At 42.5% G+C, this 17,887-nt stretch overlaps 1 protein-coding gene across 1 annotated transcript in view; it reads right to left on the bottom strand.

Moving 5' to 3' along the window:
* The window catches only part of WNT3A (Wnt family member 3A), an 83,576-nt gene that overhangs the window by 21,813 nt on the left and 43,876 nt on the right, over positions 1 to 17,887 (bottom strand). Inside the window, exon 2 of the mRNA XM_070729617.1 lies at positions 14,945 to 15,186. Within this exon, the coding sequence (XP_070585718.1) occupies positions 14,945 to 15,071 (127 nt within the window). The 5' untranslated portion in view covers positions 15,072 to 15,186. The remainder of the gene's footprint in view (positions 1 to 14,944; positions 15,187 to 17,887) is intronic.

The raw sequence follows: 17,887 nt of genomic DNA, 5'->3' as shown, positions 1-17,887 counted from the left end.
GTCGGTTGGCGGGCCCCAGAGGAAGAGCCTTCTCTGTGGCGGCCCCGACTCTCTGGAACCAACTCCCCCCAGAGATTAGAACTGCCCCTACTCTCCCTGCCTTCCGTAAACTCCTTAAAACCCACCTTTGCCGTCAGGCATGGGGGAACTGAAACACCTCCCCCGGGCATGTACAATTTATGCATGGTATGTTTGTGTGTGTGTTTGCTAGTAAATGGGGTTCTTTTTAAATCTTTTTAAATATTTTAAATTTATTTGGATTTGTCATGAATTGCTGTATCTTGCTGTGAGCCGCCCCGAGTCTGCGGAGAGGGGCGGCATACAAATCTAAACAATAAATAAATAATAAATAAATAAATAAATAAATAAATAAATAAATAAGAAAGAAATCCCAGCGGTGTGCAATGGAAAAAAAGTAACAATAACATTTCAGAACATAATGAACGTAAGAAAAAGCATGCTTATAAATGAATGTCGGCCAGGAAACACAGATAGTCCTTCGTTTATAACCTAGTGACTGTTCAAAGTTACGATGGCACTGAAAAAAAAATGATTTGTGATTGTTTTTCACACTTACGTCCGCTGCGTGTTCGCGTGATCAAAATTGAGACTCTTAGCAACTGGCTCATATTTATAACAGTCGCAGCATCCCAGGGGTCACTTGATCCCCTTTTGCAACCCCTTGATGGTCAGAAGCCCATTTGGGAAGCTGGATTTGGTTAACAACCATGTTGTAAATTAACAATTGCTGCGATTCGCTTAACAACGGTGGCAGGAAAGGTGGTAAAATGAAGCAAAACACATTGAACAACTCTGTCGCCTAGCAACAGGAATATTTGCCTGTCTGTCTGTCTGTCTGTCTGTCTGTCTGTCTGTCTGTCTGTCTGTCTATCGATCGATCGATCGATCGATCGATCTATCCATCCCATGTTGACTGTTTGACTGTAACTTGTTGCTTATATCCTAAGATTTTTATTAATACTGCTTCTTCATTGCTTATTTGACCCCTATGACAATCATTAAGTGTTGTACCACATGATTCTTGACAAATGTATATTTTATTTTATGTACGCTGAGAGCATAGGCACCAAGACAAATTCCTTGTGGGTCCAATCACACTTGGCTAATAAAAATTCTATTCTATTCTATTCTATTCTATCTCATCTGTCTGTCTGTCTGTCGTCCGTCCGTCCATCCATCCATCCATCCATCCATCCATCCATTTGATTTTTATGCCACCCAATTCCCTAAGGAATCTGGGCAGCTGTTGTTGGGCTCAGTTGTGGTCGTAAGTCAAAGGCTGCCTGCATTGTGGTGCTTATAAAACTGGGGGCTGGGGGTGGGCCGAGGGATTTTTCCTGACATCCGCCAAGTCTCCAGAGTTTGTTGCAACCAAGACAAGAGGAGCAACTTGGCATCAATGAAGTCTTGATTTATGACAAGGGAAATTCCTGAAATTTAAGGACGTCTTGGGTGAACGGCCTGAGGCCATTGGCAAACTTTTTAAGACATCATTTTAAATTGGGAATTGCCAAGGAAGGCTGAACCCACCTCACGGTAGACAGATGCTTTTCTGGCAATAATGCCTGGATGAAGGATGCATGTAAGTCCTTCACTTGCGACCATTTGTTTAGTGGCCACCGAAGTTACAGTGGTATCGAAAAAAATGACTTAGCATTGGTTCTCCCACTTATGGCTATTGCAGTATCCACATTTTATTTATTTATTTATTATTTGGATTTGTATGCCGCCCCTCTCCGAAAACTCGGGGCGGCTCACAACAAGTGAAAAGACAATCCAATACATTAATCCAATTAATTAAAATATTATAAATTTAAGAAAAACCCCTATACTAACATACACACACACAAGCATACCATATATAAATTCAACGTGCCCAGGGGAAGATGTTTAGTTTCCCCATGCCTGACGGCAAAGGTGGGTTTTGAGGAGTTTACGGAAGGCAGGAAGAGTAGGGGCAGTTCTGATCTCCGGGGGGAGTTGGTTCCAGAGAGTCGGTGCCGCCACAGAGAAGGCTCTCCCCCTGGGGCCCGCCAACCGGCATTGTTTAGTTGACGGGACCCAGAGGAGGCCCACTCTGTGGGACCTAATCGGTCGCTGGGATTCGTGCGGCAGAAGGCGGTCTCGGAGATATTCTGGTCCAGTGCCATGAAGGGCTTTAAAGGTCATAACCAACACTTTGAATTGTGACCGGAAACTGATCAGCAGCCAATGCAGGCTGCGGAGTGATGGTGAAACATGGGCATACCTGGGTAAGCCCATGACTGCTCTCGCAGCTGCATTCTGCACGATCTGAAGTTTCCGAACACTTTTCAAAGGTAGCCCCATGTAGAGAGCATTACAGTAGTCGAGCCTAGAGGTGATGAGGGCATGAGTGACTGTGAGCAATGAGTCCCGGTCCAGGTAGGGCCGCAACTGGTGCACCAGGCGAACCTGGGCAAACGCCCCCCTCGCCACAGCTGAAAGATGGTTCTTTAATGTGAGCTGTGGATCGAGGCGGACGCCCAAGTTGCGGACCCTCTCTGAGGGGGTCAGTAATTCCCCCCCCCCCCAGGGTAATGGACGGACAGATGGGATTGTCCTTGGGAGGTAAAACCCACAGCCACTCCGTCTTATCCGGGTTGAGCTTGAGTCTGTTGACACCCATCCAGGCCCCAACAGCCTCCAGGCACCGGCACATCACTTCCACCGCTTCCTGTCTCGTGGCCAAAATCCACACAAGTATGTATTGCATCTGACCAGGAGGTGTTGGGAATTGTGGTTCCTCCTTAGGCATAAGAGGTGGCTGCTAGTCTTTAGGCCAATCACCACGAGACGGTGAGTTCTAGTCTTGCCTTAGGCACAAAAGCTGGCTAGGTGAATGAGCCGGTCCCTTTCTCTCAGCCCAGCAGCCCACCTCACAGGGCTGTTGTTGTGGGGTAAATAGCAGGAAGGAGAATTTTAGGTATGTTCACTGCCTTGAGTTACTTAGAAAATAGGAGTGGTGGGATAAACGTCTAAAATATATATACGAAAATCTGGGATCATGTAAAAGAACCTTTTCAGGGGTGGCCCCTTCTCTATGGAACAGATTGCCCTGGAGGGAGGGAGGGAGGGAGGGAAGGTAGGAAGGAAGGAAGGAAAGAAGGAAGGAAGGAATGGAAGGAAGGAAGGAAGAGATGGAATGAATGAAGGAAGGAATGGAAGGAAGGAAGGAGAAATGGAGACTGTCTGGAGGGAGGGGGAAAGAGGGAAAGAAAGCCTGGAAGATAAGGAAAGGAGGGAGGGAAGGGGAGAAAGAAGGAAGGAAGGAAGGAAGGAGAAAGGGAAACTGGAGGGAGTGGGAAAGAGAGGGGAAGAAAGGCTGGAAGATGAAAGGAGGGAGGAAAGAAGGGAGAAAGAAAGAAGGAAGGAAGGGAGTGGAAGGATAGAGAGAGAATGGAAAGTGAGGAAGAAAGGTGGGAGTGAGAGAGAGAGGGAGAGAGGAAGGAAAGAAAGAAGATAGGGAAGGAAGGAAGGAGGCAAATTACATTCCCCACTTACAGACTCCATTCTTACGCGTGGCAGGTCCGCCCTCCCCTCCTGCCCCCTCTCCTGCCTCCCTTCCCCATTGACAAGCCTCCTCCGGGGTCTTTTACATCTCCCCTCCGACAAAGCCCTTAATCCCCTTGGGCACGACCCTTGACCCTATTAGGGACCATGGTGACCCTAATCCAATCAGATTGATTAACTGGAACCCAGGGCCGGAATGCTGACCCTCTCTCTTTCGGGGGTCCAACAATAGCAGACGGGAGGGACCCCATTTGCACCACAATAGCCGGAGAGTCAAAATCCGACTTCTTCATTAGGTTGACTCCGGTCTTCCCCTGGTCAGCCGCCCGTGAGGTCATTAAAAGAGGCTCCGGATCATCTCTCAGCCCAACGGGGTCCGATGTTGGGGTGTCTTTGGGAGGGCAGCGAAAATTAATGGGTTTCCTTTTTCTTTTCGAACCATTTAAATGAGTAGGCTGGCAAGGGCTTGAACACGGAGCGTTTTAGATACACAGCTGGGTGTGTGGCGGGGGGGGGGCTGTCATTGAAGTGGGAGGACGACGGGGAAGGGGGATTGTTTATTCTGGGTTAATCACCTCCGTCCCCGACTTGGCCTTTGAGCAGGGCAGGGATTCCTAATCAAAGTTAGGATGGGTGGCCTTAAAAGAACCCCGAAACTTGCCGGCGTTTTGGAAATAGACTTTAGCCATTCCACGGAAAGCATTGAATTGAATATCAGCAGTGCCAGAAGGGAAAGGAGTTCGCAGGGAGGAAGAGGAAGAGGAGGAGGAGGGGAACCTTGATGTTCTCTGATCTTGGACTTTTCTTTCACACATTTCATGACCCAATTTGAATGAACTCCATCTGTAGAGTCTGGAGGACAGAAGGAAAAGGGGGGACATGATCGAAACATTTAAATATGTTAAAGGGTTAAATAAGGTCCAGGAGGGAAGTGTTTTTAATAGGAAAGTGAACACAAGAACAAGGGGGCACAATCTGAAGTTAGTTGGGGGAAAGATCAAAAGCAAAGTGAGAAAATATTATTTTACTGAAAGAGTAGTAGATCCTTGGAACAAACTTCCAGCAGATGTGGTAGATAAATCCACAGTAACTGAATTTAAACATGCCTGGGATAAACATAGATCCATTGTAAGATAAAATACAGAAAATAGTATAAGGGCAGACTAGATGGGCCATGAGGTCTTTTTCTGCCGTCAGTCTTCTATCTTTCTATGTTTCTATGTTTCTATTTGGTAACATTCATTCATTCATTCATTCATTCATATTTATTATATTTGTCATACAAGTATAGAGTTATAGTTGTTATTAACATGGCAAAGTACTGTATAAGGAAGTGATAAAGAGGATGATAGGAAAGAAGTACAGGGATGGTAGGCACAATTGACCTCTTCCACTTTCTAAGAGGTCTGTACGGGGCATTCATAAGTGCACTTTTGTGCCTAATGTCCCTGTCCTACTGTCTTATTATCCTTTCTATTGCTACGTTCTACTTATGTTATGTTATGTTTTGATAATATGTACTATAATACTATACTTGTTTGACAAATAAATAAATAAATGAATAAATAAATAAATAAATAAAGTAAATAAAAATAATAAATAAATAAATAAATGCTGCGCTTATACATGCCCCTTACAGACCTCTTAGAAGTGGGGAGAGGTCAACAGTAGACAATCTGAGGTTAAAGTTTTGGGTGTTTGGGGAAGAAACAACAGAGTTGCATTACAGGCATTGATCACTCTGTTGCTGAAGTTGTATTTTCTGAACTGAATCCCTCCCCTCTTAGAACTAATATAATAATTGAATATAGCATAGCATAATAGTGGAATGGAGTGGAGTATTGCATTGCATTGTGTTGTGTTGTAAACAGAAAACAAGCCTCACACTCCCTTTCTGGCGCTGATGATGTTACCTTGCTGGGACATCAAATATCCGCAAAAATAACATCAAGCCCAGAGAAGACCCAGGGCCCCATAATTCAACAATTAATTAATTAATTAATTAATTAATTAATTACTTGATTAATTAATTGTTGAATTATGGGGCCCTGGGTCTTCTCTGGGCTTGATGTTATTTTTGCGGATATTTGATTAATTAATTAATTATTAATAATAATAATAATAATAGCAGCTAGATAAATTAGTGAAATACGAAGATCTAAAAATCGAGCTGCAACAACTCTGGTATAAGCCAGTGAAAGTGGTCCCAGTGGTCCTTGGCACGCTGGGCGCAGTGCCAAAGGATCTCAGCGGACATTTGAAAACCATCGGAATTGACAAAATCTCCATCTGTCAATTGCAAAAGGCCGCTTTACTGGGATCGGCAAACATAATTCGCTGCTACATCACGCAGTCCTAGGTACTTGGGAAGCCCGACTGGTGATGAAATACGAAATCCAGCATAGTGATCTTGTTTGCTGTGCTGTACTATAATAATAATAATAATTAATAATTATTAATAATAATAATAATAATTATTATTATTATTATTATTAATTAGATTTGTATGCCGCCCCTCTCTGTGGACTCGGAGCAGCTCACAACAAATAATACAATATAACAAATCTAATATTAAAAACATCTAAAACCCAACATTAAAACCATACAACACAATCATTCCATGCATTAACTATATATACCTGGGGGGGTATCTCAGGTCTTTAGCAACTTATGAAAGGCAAGGAAGGTGGGGCGGTTCTAATCTCTGGGGGAAATTGATTCCAGAGGGCCGGGGCCGCCACAGAGAAGGCTCTTTGCCTGGGCCCTAGCAGATGACATTTTTTAGTCGATGGGAGCCAGAGGAAGCCAACTCTGTGGGACCTAATCAGTCGCTGGGATTCGTGCGGCAGAAGATGGTTCCGGAGGTATTCTGGTCCATGCCATACCACAGATTGGAACAGCATTGGATCTCAGATTGTTTATTTATGTTTGATCTGCCTTGATGACTTTATAAGTAAATTAAGGTGGCAGACAGGGATAATATTTCTTCCTCTTTTTTTTGCATCTACCTGTCTGTCTGTCTGTGTCTGTCTGTCTGTCTGTCTACCTACCTACCTACCTAATCTACCTACCTACCTATCTCATCTATCTACCTATCTACCTATCTATCTCATCTACCTACCTACCTACCTATCTATCTATCTCATCTACCTATCTACCTATCTACCTACCTACCTATCTATCTATCTGATCTACCTACCTACCTATCTATGTCATCTACCTACCTACCTACCTATCTATCTGATCTACCTACCTACCTATCTATGTCATCTACCTACCTACCTACCTATCTATCTGATCTACCTACCTACCTATCTATCTATCTATCTCATCTACCTACCTACCTACCTATCTCATCTACCTACCTATCTACCTACCTACCTACCTATCTATCTGATCTACCTACCTACCTATCTATCTATCTCATCTACCTACCTACCTACCTACCTATCTCATCTATCTACCTATCTATCTCATCTACCTACCTATCTCATCTACCTACCTACCTATCTCATCTACCTACCTACATACATACATGCATGTATGTATGTACGTATTTTCAAATTCAGCTAAAGCATGTGACATTTATATATATATATAAAAAAATAATCTATCTCATCTATCTCTAGTCCAGCTTTAAGCATGTGTCAGAGGTTGGGATTCAGCTGGTTCTGGCCAGTTCTGGAGAACTGGTAGATGAAATTTTGAGTAGTTTGGAGAACAGATAAATTCCACCTGTGACTTGGCCCACTCCCATCCGTTCTCTGCCTCCCGAGTCCCAGCTGATCCGGAGGAAATGGGGATTTTGCAGTGACCTTTCCCTGCCACGCCCACCAAGCCAGTGCCACAGAACCAATAGTAAAAATTTTTGAAACCCACCACTAATGTGTGTGTGTTGTGTGTTTGTGTGTATAAAGCATTGAGAGGAAGAGGCAATTATGTGTTTAAAAATGGAACCAGAGCTATTATGTTTTTAATCTGTGCTCAATTTTCTCTTCCCCGGAGTTGCTTCATCCTTTCAGTAAATTAAAAAATCCTCCGGCTTGATTAAAAGTGATTATACTTTATTTTAAAAGTTAGCCATCCGTAAGGCCTAGAAGACCTGGCACTTCCCCTCAGGCCCAAAGTGTTTGTTTTTCAGGCCGATTTCGTCAGCTAAGCAGCAGCCTCAGAAACACTGCATCATGTGTATGCGTGTAATTAAATTAGTTACCCGTGTTCCAATTACGAGGGCTCTTTTTATTTTTAAATTGCCCATCCTTGTGTTTCCAGGCATTGTCAGCCACCCAAAGTCACCACCAGGCTGAGATTTCTTTAGAAAATCGAGTCCTTGACTTACGACCACAATTGAGCCCAACATTTCTATAGCCAAGTCAAGGGGACACAATCTGAGGTTAGTTGGGGGAAAGATCAAAAGCAACATGAGAAAATATTATTTTACAGAAAGAGTAGTAGATCCTTGGAACAAACTTCCAGCAGACGTGGAAGTGTTTTTAATAGGAAAGTGAACACAAGAACAAGGGGACACAATCTGAAGTTAGTTGGGGGAAAGATCAGAAGCAACATGAGAAAATATTATTTTACTGAAAGAGCAGTAGATGCTTGGAACAAACTTCCAGCAGACGTGGTTGGTAAATCCACAGTAACTGAATTTAAACATGCCTGGGATAAACATATATCCATCCTAAGATAAAATACAGAAAATAGTATAAGGGCAGACTAGATGGACCATGAGGTCTTTTTCTGCCGTCAGACTTCTATGTTTCTATGTTTCTATGTTTCTATATCCATCCTAAGATAAAATACAGGAAATAGTATAAGGGCAGACTAGATGGATCATGAGGTCTTTTTCTGCCGTCAGTCTTCTATGTTTCTATGTTTCTAAGTCTGTTGTTGAGTAACTTTTGCTCCATTTTATCACCTTTCTTGCCACAGTTGTTGAGAGAACCACCGCAGTCATTAAGTAAGTCACATGGTTCGGGTCTGTGAGACCCGAAATCAAGGTTTGAGACCCTGTAAAAATTTTTCCCTGCATATCTGAAACTTGAAATTTCATGACTTTTCATCATTTCAGGGGTTCTCTCTATGAGAATTTTTTTGGGGGGGTGGGAGGTTTCTTTCTTGCTGAAAAAAAAAAACTCCCTAATGTTATGTTCCCGGGTCACCCTGACCCGGACCGAAAACTCTTCATTTGCAGTGCTTATGTTTGGTCTTTTTGAAAGCTTTTTTCACTTGGAAAGTAGTCTGAACATTTCTTCACACAATGGAATGAAAATTGAACTGAAAAAATTAATCCTTATTGGTTTATTTTGCCCATAAATGTGCCTCCCCCCCCGTTTTTGTGAAAGTTTTTTCAATTTATGGATAGTTTTGCTTGCAAAATGCAGTCTATTTTACTGGAGTTGGTGTGGGAATGGTACCTTGAACATTTCTGAATATAAGAAAAATATAAAGGAACTGAAAAAAATGATTCTTACTGTTTTTTTAACATCAGAAATAAGGCCTCCCCCCCCCCTGGCTGCTTGCAACAATTTTCACTTTTTATTTTTTTATGCTCCAAATCCGAAATATTCTTTAAAATCTTACGCATTCATTTACTCAATTTAACAATGCTGATCATCAAAAAAATATTTGTGGGGGTGGGGGAAAATTTTTTTTCTTGGCAAAAAAAAAGTCACATTTACTCTGTTCGGGTCATATAGACCCGGATCAAAATGATTTTTTTTAGGTACTTGAATTTGGTCTTTTTGAAAACTTTTTCCACTGGAAAACTAGTTTGAACATTTATGAATATAATGATATGAAAATTGAACTGGAAAAATTGAGACTTATATTTTTATTTTGATCAAAAAGCCCCTCCCCCCATCCTTTTTGAATTTCGTGTCAATTTATATTTTTTAAGGCTACAAATCCCTAAGGAATTTTCCCCCAAAAGGTTTGATATACTAAATTGAACAATCCTGAACATAAGAAAAATATAAATGAACTGAAAAAAATGACTCTTATTGGTTTATTGTTTTATACTCGAGTATAAGCCTACTCGAGTATAAGCCTATTTGAGTATAAGCATGGGGGCCCATTTATGAGCAAAATAAACCAATAAGGATCATTTTTTCAGTTTAATTTTCATATCATTATGTTCAGAAAGGTTCAAGCTACCAATCCCACACCAAAATAGAATAGTAAAATAGAATGCATTTTGCAGGCAAAATTATCAATAAACTCAAAAGTTTTGATATACTAAATTGAACAATCCTAAACATAAGAAAAATAGAAATGAACTGAAAAAAAAAAGATTCTTATTGGTTTATTTTTGAATATAAGACCATATCATTTTATACTCGAGTATAAGCCTACTCGAGTATAAGCCTATTTGAGTATAAGCATGGGGGCCCATTTATGAGCAAAATAAACCAATAAGGATTAATTTTCTCAGTTCAATTTTCATATCATTGTGTGCAGAAATGTTCAAGCTACCAATCCCACACCAACTTTAGTAAAATAGAATGGATTTTGCAAGCAAAACTATCCATAAATTGAAAAAACTTTCACAAAAACGGGGGGGGGGAGGCACATTTATGTGCAAAATAAACCAATAAGGATTAATTTTTTCAGTTCAATTTTCATTCCATTGTGTGCAGAAATGTTCAAACATGTTTCCAGGTGAAAAAAGCTTTCAAAAAGACCAAACATAAGCACTGCAAATGAAGAGTTTTTGGTCCGGGTCAGGGTGACCCGGGAACATAACATTAGGAACTTTTTTCGAACAGAACAGCAGGGTTAAGTGAATCTGGTTTCTCCATGGACTTTGCTTGTCGGAAGGTCGCAAAAGATCTATGAACAAGTTGCCAAGGGTCTTGATTTGATCACGTAACCATGGGAATGCTGCATTGGTTGTTAGGTGTGAAAAATGGTCATAAGCTCACTGTTTTCATCTCCATCACTTGAACTATCACTAAATGAATTTCTGCAAGTTGAAGACTCCCTCTATAGAATCACATTTCTTATGAAGAAGATATTTGTGAGGAAGAAGTAAACCCCCAAAAGTGTTTGTTTCATTTAGATCTTCCTGAAACCCACAATGAAACACCTCTTTACCAAACCAGATTCATCAGATAATGTCCACAATAGTGGAATGGAATGGAATAGTATAGAATAGAATAGAATAGAATAGAATAGGATTCTTTATTGGCCAAGTGTGATTGGATACACAATGAATTTGTCTTTGGTTCAGATGCTCTCAGTGTACATAAAAGAAAAAATACATTTGTCAAGAGTCAAGAAGTACAGCACTTAATGATTGTCACAGGGCTCAAATAAGCAACGAGGAAACAATACATATTAATAAAAATCTTAAGGCTACAAGCAACAAGTTACAGTCATGCAGTCATTAGTGAGAGGAAATTGAATGGGCGCTTATCATATCACACCCAGCCATAAAAACTCACAACCACACATAAAACGATACAGCAGAGTTGACTATCTCCCAAGCTAAGCTAATATCAAACCACTTTATGTCTAGCTTGATGCAATACCTCTAACCGGGCTTCTGGATGTACAGTGGGTCGGAATAGATGACCTTTAGGACCTCTTCCACCTCTACAAGGTAAATCCGTTGAACCATCCAACAATCAAAAGTGGCAGGGTTTTTCCCCAGCTGCTAAGCCACAAACAGACTAACCAAGTTGAAGCCAACCACACACAGAAGTGTTGCATTTCCTGGGTCCATATAGCCCGCACTTTAATTATGATGCTTGGGATCCCAAAATTTCATTCAACAATCCCAACAGGTAAGAGAGAGTATAGCTCCATTTTGTGCAGTTTGTCCTCTCCTGGCTTCTCACTGGAGATGGATTTTGGTGGCCCTGCAACCTAGTTATCTCCTGCCCCCACCCTGCCCAAGCCATACTGAGGGGGGAGGCTTATATGACCACGCACCCCAGTCCCGGGTGACTTACAGTCATGAGCCACCAGTTCAAACAAGAGCAACGCATCCACACACTCCTGGTGACAACAATCAACAACCACATGATGGGACTCCATATCACCCTAGAGTCCTCAGGTCTGTGGGCCAAACCTGGTTTCCATGGCCTTTAGGATTGGTCTCAAACCGGAGACCAATCTTAATCTCCATTGGGGAGGGAGCCGCCATGGAGAAGGCCCTTCTTCTGTGTCCGACCGCATCGGGGTAGGCAAACTTGGCTCTTCTATGACATGTGGACTTCAACTCCCATAATTCCTGAGATAGCACGATTGGCTCTGGAATTCTGGGAGTGGAAGTCCACAAGTCATAGAAGAGCCAACTTTGCCTAACCTGGACCTCCTTAAAAGATGGGACCCATAAACCTTATTAGAAAGAACAAGCTATGTAGTGACGTTTTACATTAGAATGTATTTCTCTGATTTGATCTAATTTACAATTAGTTTTTCCTTTTTGTATAAAAAAGATTTCTACTTTTGAGCGGAGCAACTGTAGCTCCTCTGTATGTTATTTGTTGTTGGTTTTTTTTACTGTTTGTATTGTTTTGTTTACATAAAATAATAAAAAATATTATATATATATAAAAAAAGATGGGACCCATAACCATCTCCTGCCTTTCTCCTCTGGTGGGTTGGGTAGAAACATAGAAACATAGAAGACTGACGGCAGAAAAAGACCTCTTGGTCCATCTCGTCTGCCCTTATACTATTTCCTGTATTTTATCTTACAGTGGATCTATGTTTATCCCAGGCATGTTTAAATTCAGTTACTGTGGATTTATCAACCACGTCTGCTGGAAGTTTGTTCCAAGGATCTACTACTCTTTCAGTAAAATAATATTTTCTCACGTTGCTTTTGATCTTTCCCCCAACTAACTTCAGATTGTGTCCCCTTGTTCTTGGGTTCACTTTCCTATTAAACACACTTCCCTCCTGGACCTTATTTAACCCTTTAACATATTTAAATGTTTCGATCATGTCCCCCCTTTTCCTTCTGTCCTCCAGACTATACAGGTAGAGTTCATTAAGTCTTTCCTGATACGTTTTATGCTTAAGACCTTCCACCATTCTTGTAGCCCGTCTTTGGACCCGTTCAATTTTGTCAATATCTTTTTGTAGGTGAGGTCTCCAGAACTGAACACAGTATTATTCCAAATGTGGTCTCACCAGCGCTCTACATAGTGGGATCATAATCTCCCTCTTCCTGCTTGTTATACCTCTAGCTATGCAGCCAAGCATCCTACTTGCTTTCCCTACCGCCTGACCGCATTGTTCACCCATTTTGAGAAATCACTACCCCTAATGCAATTGGGTAATGACAGTCGTTCAAATAACCTACCACCAGCACCTTGAATTGGGCCTGCAAGCCAACGCCAAGAGGCGACCTGTGTGCGAATCCAGACTTGCACAAAAGCACTGCATTTTGCAATCGGTCGAAAGATACGTACCAAGGGCAGCTCCCCCCTACAGAGGGCAGTGCAGCAGTCCAGGCTGGCAGCTCTTAAGTTTCCTGGGAGACATCAACTCTCCCTTGAAACTGAAGGACATTTATCTTTGGTGTGGGTTGTAAGTGGGATTGTGGACCCTGGTGTGTGAGGATGACGTTTGTATTTGTGGCCGATAGGACAGGAGGGAGGTAGAGGAGAAGGCTGGCGTTGCTGAAATCTTTCCCTTCTGAGCAGAAGTATGTCCCCCTCCCCTCGAGGGCACCCTAAAAAATGTAGCTGAGATGTTTAATCCTTGTTCACCTCCCAGCCCCCAACCGACCCAGCCGGCTGCTGTTGTAAGTAGGGGGGTTGTTTTCTGCCTCCAGGGACAACATTCTTCAGTTATGAAATAGTATCGCCGCCACCACCAGCACCCTGAGTAGGCCTCTCTCGGAGACCCAATTTGGATGATTACTTTGAGGAGGGGGGAGGAAAGAGGAGGAGATAGATGAGGAGAAGGAGAAGGGGAAAGGTGGAGAAGGGGAAGGGAGAGAGGAGAAGACACATAGTAAAGAGAGGAGAAAGTAGACAAGGAGGAAGAGAATAGTAGACATGGAGGAAGAGGCGGTAGACAAGGAGGAGAAAGATGAAGAGTAGGGATGGAGGAAGAGACGGGGAGGGAGAGGAGCGGGAAGAGGAGAGATAGATAAGAAGAAGAAGGAAAAATAGACAAGCAGGAGTAGGTGAGGAGGAGGAGGATAGACAAGAAAGAGAAGGAAAGAGTGAGGAAGAGGGGAAGAGAGAGGAGGAAGAGGAGAAGGAAGATAAATAAGAATGGTAGAAATCGAGGAGAAGGATAGATGATAAAGAGAAAGAAAGAGTAGAGGAAGAGAGGAGGAGGAGATAGATGAGAAAGAGAAAGAAAGAGTAGAGGAAGAGAGGAGGAGGAGGATAGACAAGAAAGAGAAGGAAAGAGCGAGGAAGAGGGGAAGAGAGAGGAGGAGGAGAAAGAAGATAGATAAGAATGGTAGAAATTGAGGAGAAGGATAGATGATAAAGAGAAAGAAAGAGTAGAGGAAAAGAGGAGGAGGAGATAGATGAGAATGATAGACATGGAGAAGGAGGGGGAGGGAAAGAGGAGAGGAAGACATGGAAAAAAGAGGAGAAGGAAAAAATTGATGAGAGAGGGAAAGGGTAGAGATGGAGGAGGAGAAGGGGAAGGAAAAAGAGGAGAAGGAGAGGTTAGACAAGGAGGAGGAGGAGTGGGTCAGAATATAGACAAAGAGAACGAGGAAGAGGAGGAGAAAGAGGAGGCACCACAGCTCTTAATTCCCTGAAATGCCTAAGGTAGTCTCTCTGCTGGTTTCACAAGACCACAGATCTTAATTCCATTTTCATGGAGTGCCTAAGGTAACCTCTGCTGATCTCACCAGATTTATCCTTCGCTGGAAACTGCTCAAATTATACAACCACACGGATGAACCCTCCAGAAGTCCACACAACTTCACCCTAATCTTGTCATGAACCAAGGAAGAACCAAGACATTCTACCACTACCTTCCTTCATTTCTACAAAGTCCTCTTTTCCTACCCAACCTTTGATCCCCCTTCGTACCCTCCCTCCTTATTCTAAAATGATACCAGTGAAGGGCTGCAAAAGTTTTTTGCTGCCACACTGTGGGCGTGGCTTGTTTTGTGGGCATGGCTTGTTTTGTGGGTGTGGCTTGCTGGCCATGTGACCAGATGGGAGTGGCTTGGCTATCATGTGACTAGAGGTGTGTCTTAAAGGTCATGTGACTTGCTTAAAGTTGGCCAACTTTATGTCACTCACATCAAGCTCTTCTAAATTTATACACATTCAACCTCATTTACTGTGATAGGAAAAACATACTAGGAGCCCAGAGGGGGGGGGGGAAATCAATTTTTTTCTACTGGTTTTGCGTGCCTGACCGTACCCGTAGAAGCCCATCACTGCTGGACACTCACCTTTATCTAACACCGGTCCAAAGATGGCCAAGCTGTCATTGACCGTGGTACAGTTCCACCTCCTTCCACGGAATTGGTGCTGGCATTCCTGAATGCCAATCTTCACTCCTTCGGCCACGCTGGGCATAATCTGGACGTAGTTCCTGCAGAATCGAAGCTGCTTGGGCACTAGACCAGGGATGCTCCCGCAGAGAATGGGCTGAGTGCCCAGCGAAGAGTATTGATGACCGATGGCCAAAGACCTTCCAAAAAAAACAGACAGGAAAGGGCAAGAGTCAGAAATTCGTTCCTCAAAAGGAGTCTCCTCCATCTGCCTCACCTTGAAGCCTCCACAAGAAGAACCAAGGTGGGTGAGAACTTACAGGGAGTCTCTTATGGTCATTTATGACACACTGTGTGTGTGTGTGTTTATTTATTTTATTTATTTATTTAATTTATTTTTTCACCTTTATGCCACCCAATCCCAAAGAACTGTTTTGTTGTTGTGAGCAGCTCCGAGTCTCCGGAGAGGGGCGGCATACAAATGTCATTAATAATAATAATAATAATAATAATAATAATAATAATAATAATAATAATAATAATTCCAGTCCACTGGAACTTGTGCCGGAACTACCATTTACCAGTGGGGCAAAGAACTGGTGGGATCATAAGCCCGAAAAAGTGGTCAAAAATGAACAAGCAAAACTACTGTGGGACTTCCGACTGACCGAATTCTGAAGCATAACACACCAGACATCCTGATTGTGGAGAAAAAGAAAGTATGGATCATCGACATCGCAATCCCAGGAGACAGCAGAATTGAGGAGAAGCAGCTAGAGAAATTAATAAAATACGAAGATCTAAAAATCGAGCTGCAACGACTCTGGCATAAGCCAGTGAAAGTGGTCCCAGTGGTACTTGGCCCGCTGGGCGCAGTACCAAAGGATCTCAGCGGACATTTGAAAACCATCGGAATTGACAAAATCTCCATCTGTCAATTGCAAAAGGCCACTTTCCTGGGATCGGCAAACATAATTCGCCACTACATCACGCAGTCCTAGGTGCTTGGGAAGCGCCCGACTGGTGATGAAATACGAAATCCATCATAGTGATCTCGTTTGCTGTGTTGTATTGACATAATAATAATAATAATAATAATAATAATAATAATAATAATAAATCGATACAAAGGGATAAAAAAAAAGAAGTGAAACATTCTCTAAAACTAAAACATTATCTAAAATTAAACCCCATTAAAAAGTTATTTAGAAAAAGGCAGTCACCAGGGGTGGGCAGCTGGCAGGACAGGGTGGAACACAGTTCCACCGGCGGAAATGAAGCTGTGTGCCCAGCTCCAGCTGACCATTCCCCCACTCCCATCCTACTCCCATTTCCTCCCCCCTCTTTTCTCAACAGCTGATCAGCAACCATCCGCCTAGCTACCCAGCCTGAGACAAGTGGCGACCCAGCAAGGAGAGCGCGGGAAACACGAAGCAAGTTGTCACCCCAGCAAATGACACTGCTGAGGTTGTAAGTCGAGGACTTAACAGTTCACTTGCACGATGATGATCATTCAAGCCACTCCCACCTGGTCACATGGCCGGCAAGCCACTCCAACCCAGTCACATGACCATCAAGCCACACCCACAAAATAAGCCACACCCACAGTGTGTCAGTAAAAAATTTGGCTGCCCATTACTGCTTACCACCACTACCAGTGCGATGCGTGCGCAGCTCTGAGTGACTGGCAGGCGGGCAAGTGCGTCCCTTCTGTACATGCGCATGAAGCAAAATCTCGTGAGAAGATGCGCACATGTGCGAGATTTCGGTTATTTTTTCTTCCGCCCATGCAGAGAAGCAAAAAAAATCACCAAAATCTCTCTCGTGTGCATCCTATTTTTTTCTCGTGCACCAGGAAATCTGCTGCAAGCGCGGAAGCAAAAAAAATGGCCAAAATTTCTCTCATGTGTGTGTGTCCTCTTGTGTGAGATTTTGTTTCCTGCGCATGTGCAAAAGCAAAATCTCACCAGGACGGGTGCGCCTGCCTGCCAGTCACCCACAGCTCTGCACACATCACTGTTTCTTTACTAGTAGTGCACAATGTAGCCTGTACCAGTAAGGAACCCAATAATGACACCCTGGGAATATTCAATCTTTGTCTTCGCATGTTGGATGGACCAGTGCTTTAAAGCAGGATATTCACCTGGACAAAGCAATGTCTTTCGTAAATTGCTTAAGACCCACCTATATCGCCAGGCATGGGGGAATTGAGACATCTCCCCCCGGCTTATATAGTTTTATGTATGGTATATTTGTGATGTATGGTTTTTAAATGACGGGTTTTTAGATACTTCCTTTTAAATATTAGATTTGTTACATTGCACATTGTTATTGTTGTGAGCCGCCCCGAGTCTTCGGAGAGGGGCGGCATACAAATCTAATAAATTATTATTACTGTACATAGAAACATAGAAGTCTGACGGCAGAAAAAGACCCCATGGTCCATCTAGTCTGCCCTTATACTATTTTCTGTATTTTATCTTAGGATGGATATATGTTTATCCCAGGCATGTTTAAATTCAGTTACTGTGGATTTATCTACCACGTCTGCTGGAAGTTTGTTCCAAGGATCTACTACTCTTTCAGTAAAATAATATTTTCTCATGTTGCTTTTGATCTTTCCCCCAACTAACCTCAGATTGTGTCTCCTTGTTCTTGTGTTCACTTTCCTATTAAAAACACTTCCCTCCTGGACCTTATTTAACCCTTTAATATATTTAAATGTTTCGATCATGTCCCCCCTTTTCCTTCTGTCCTCCAGACTATACAGATTGAGTTCATTAAGTCTTTCCTGATACGTTTTATACTTAAGACCTTCCACCATTCTTGTAGCCCGTCTTTGGACCCGTTCAATTTTGTCAATATCTTTTTGTAGGTGAGGTCTCCAGAACTGAACACAGT

The sequence above is a fragment of the Erythrolamprus reginae genome, chromosome Z (assembly GCF_031021105.1).
Source record: "Erythrolamprus reginae isolate rEryReg1 chromosome Z, rEryReg1.hap1, whole genome shotgun sequence".
NCBI classification, from domain to species: domain Eukaryota; kingdom Metazoa; phylum Chordata; class Lepidosauria; order Squamata; family Dipsadidae; genus Erythrolamprus; species Erythrolamprus reginae.
The sequence above is the reverse complement of the archived record's forward strand: the minus strand, read 5'-3'. Positions and strand labels throughout refer to the sequence as shown.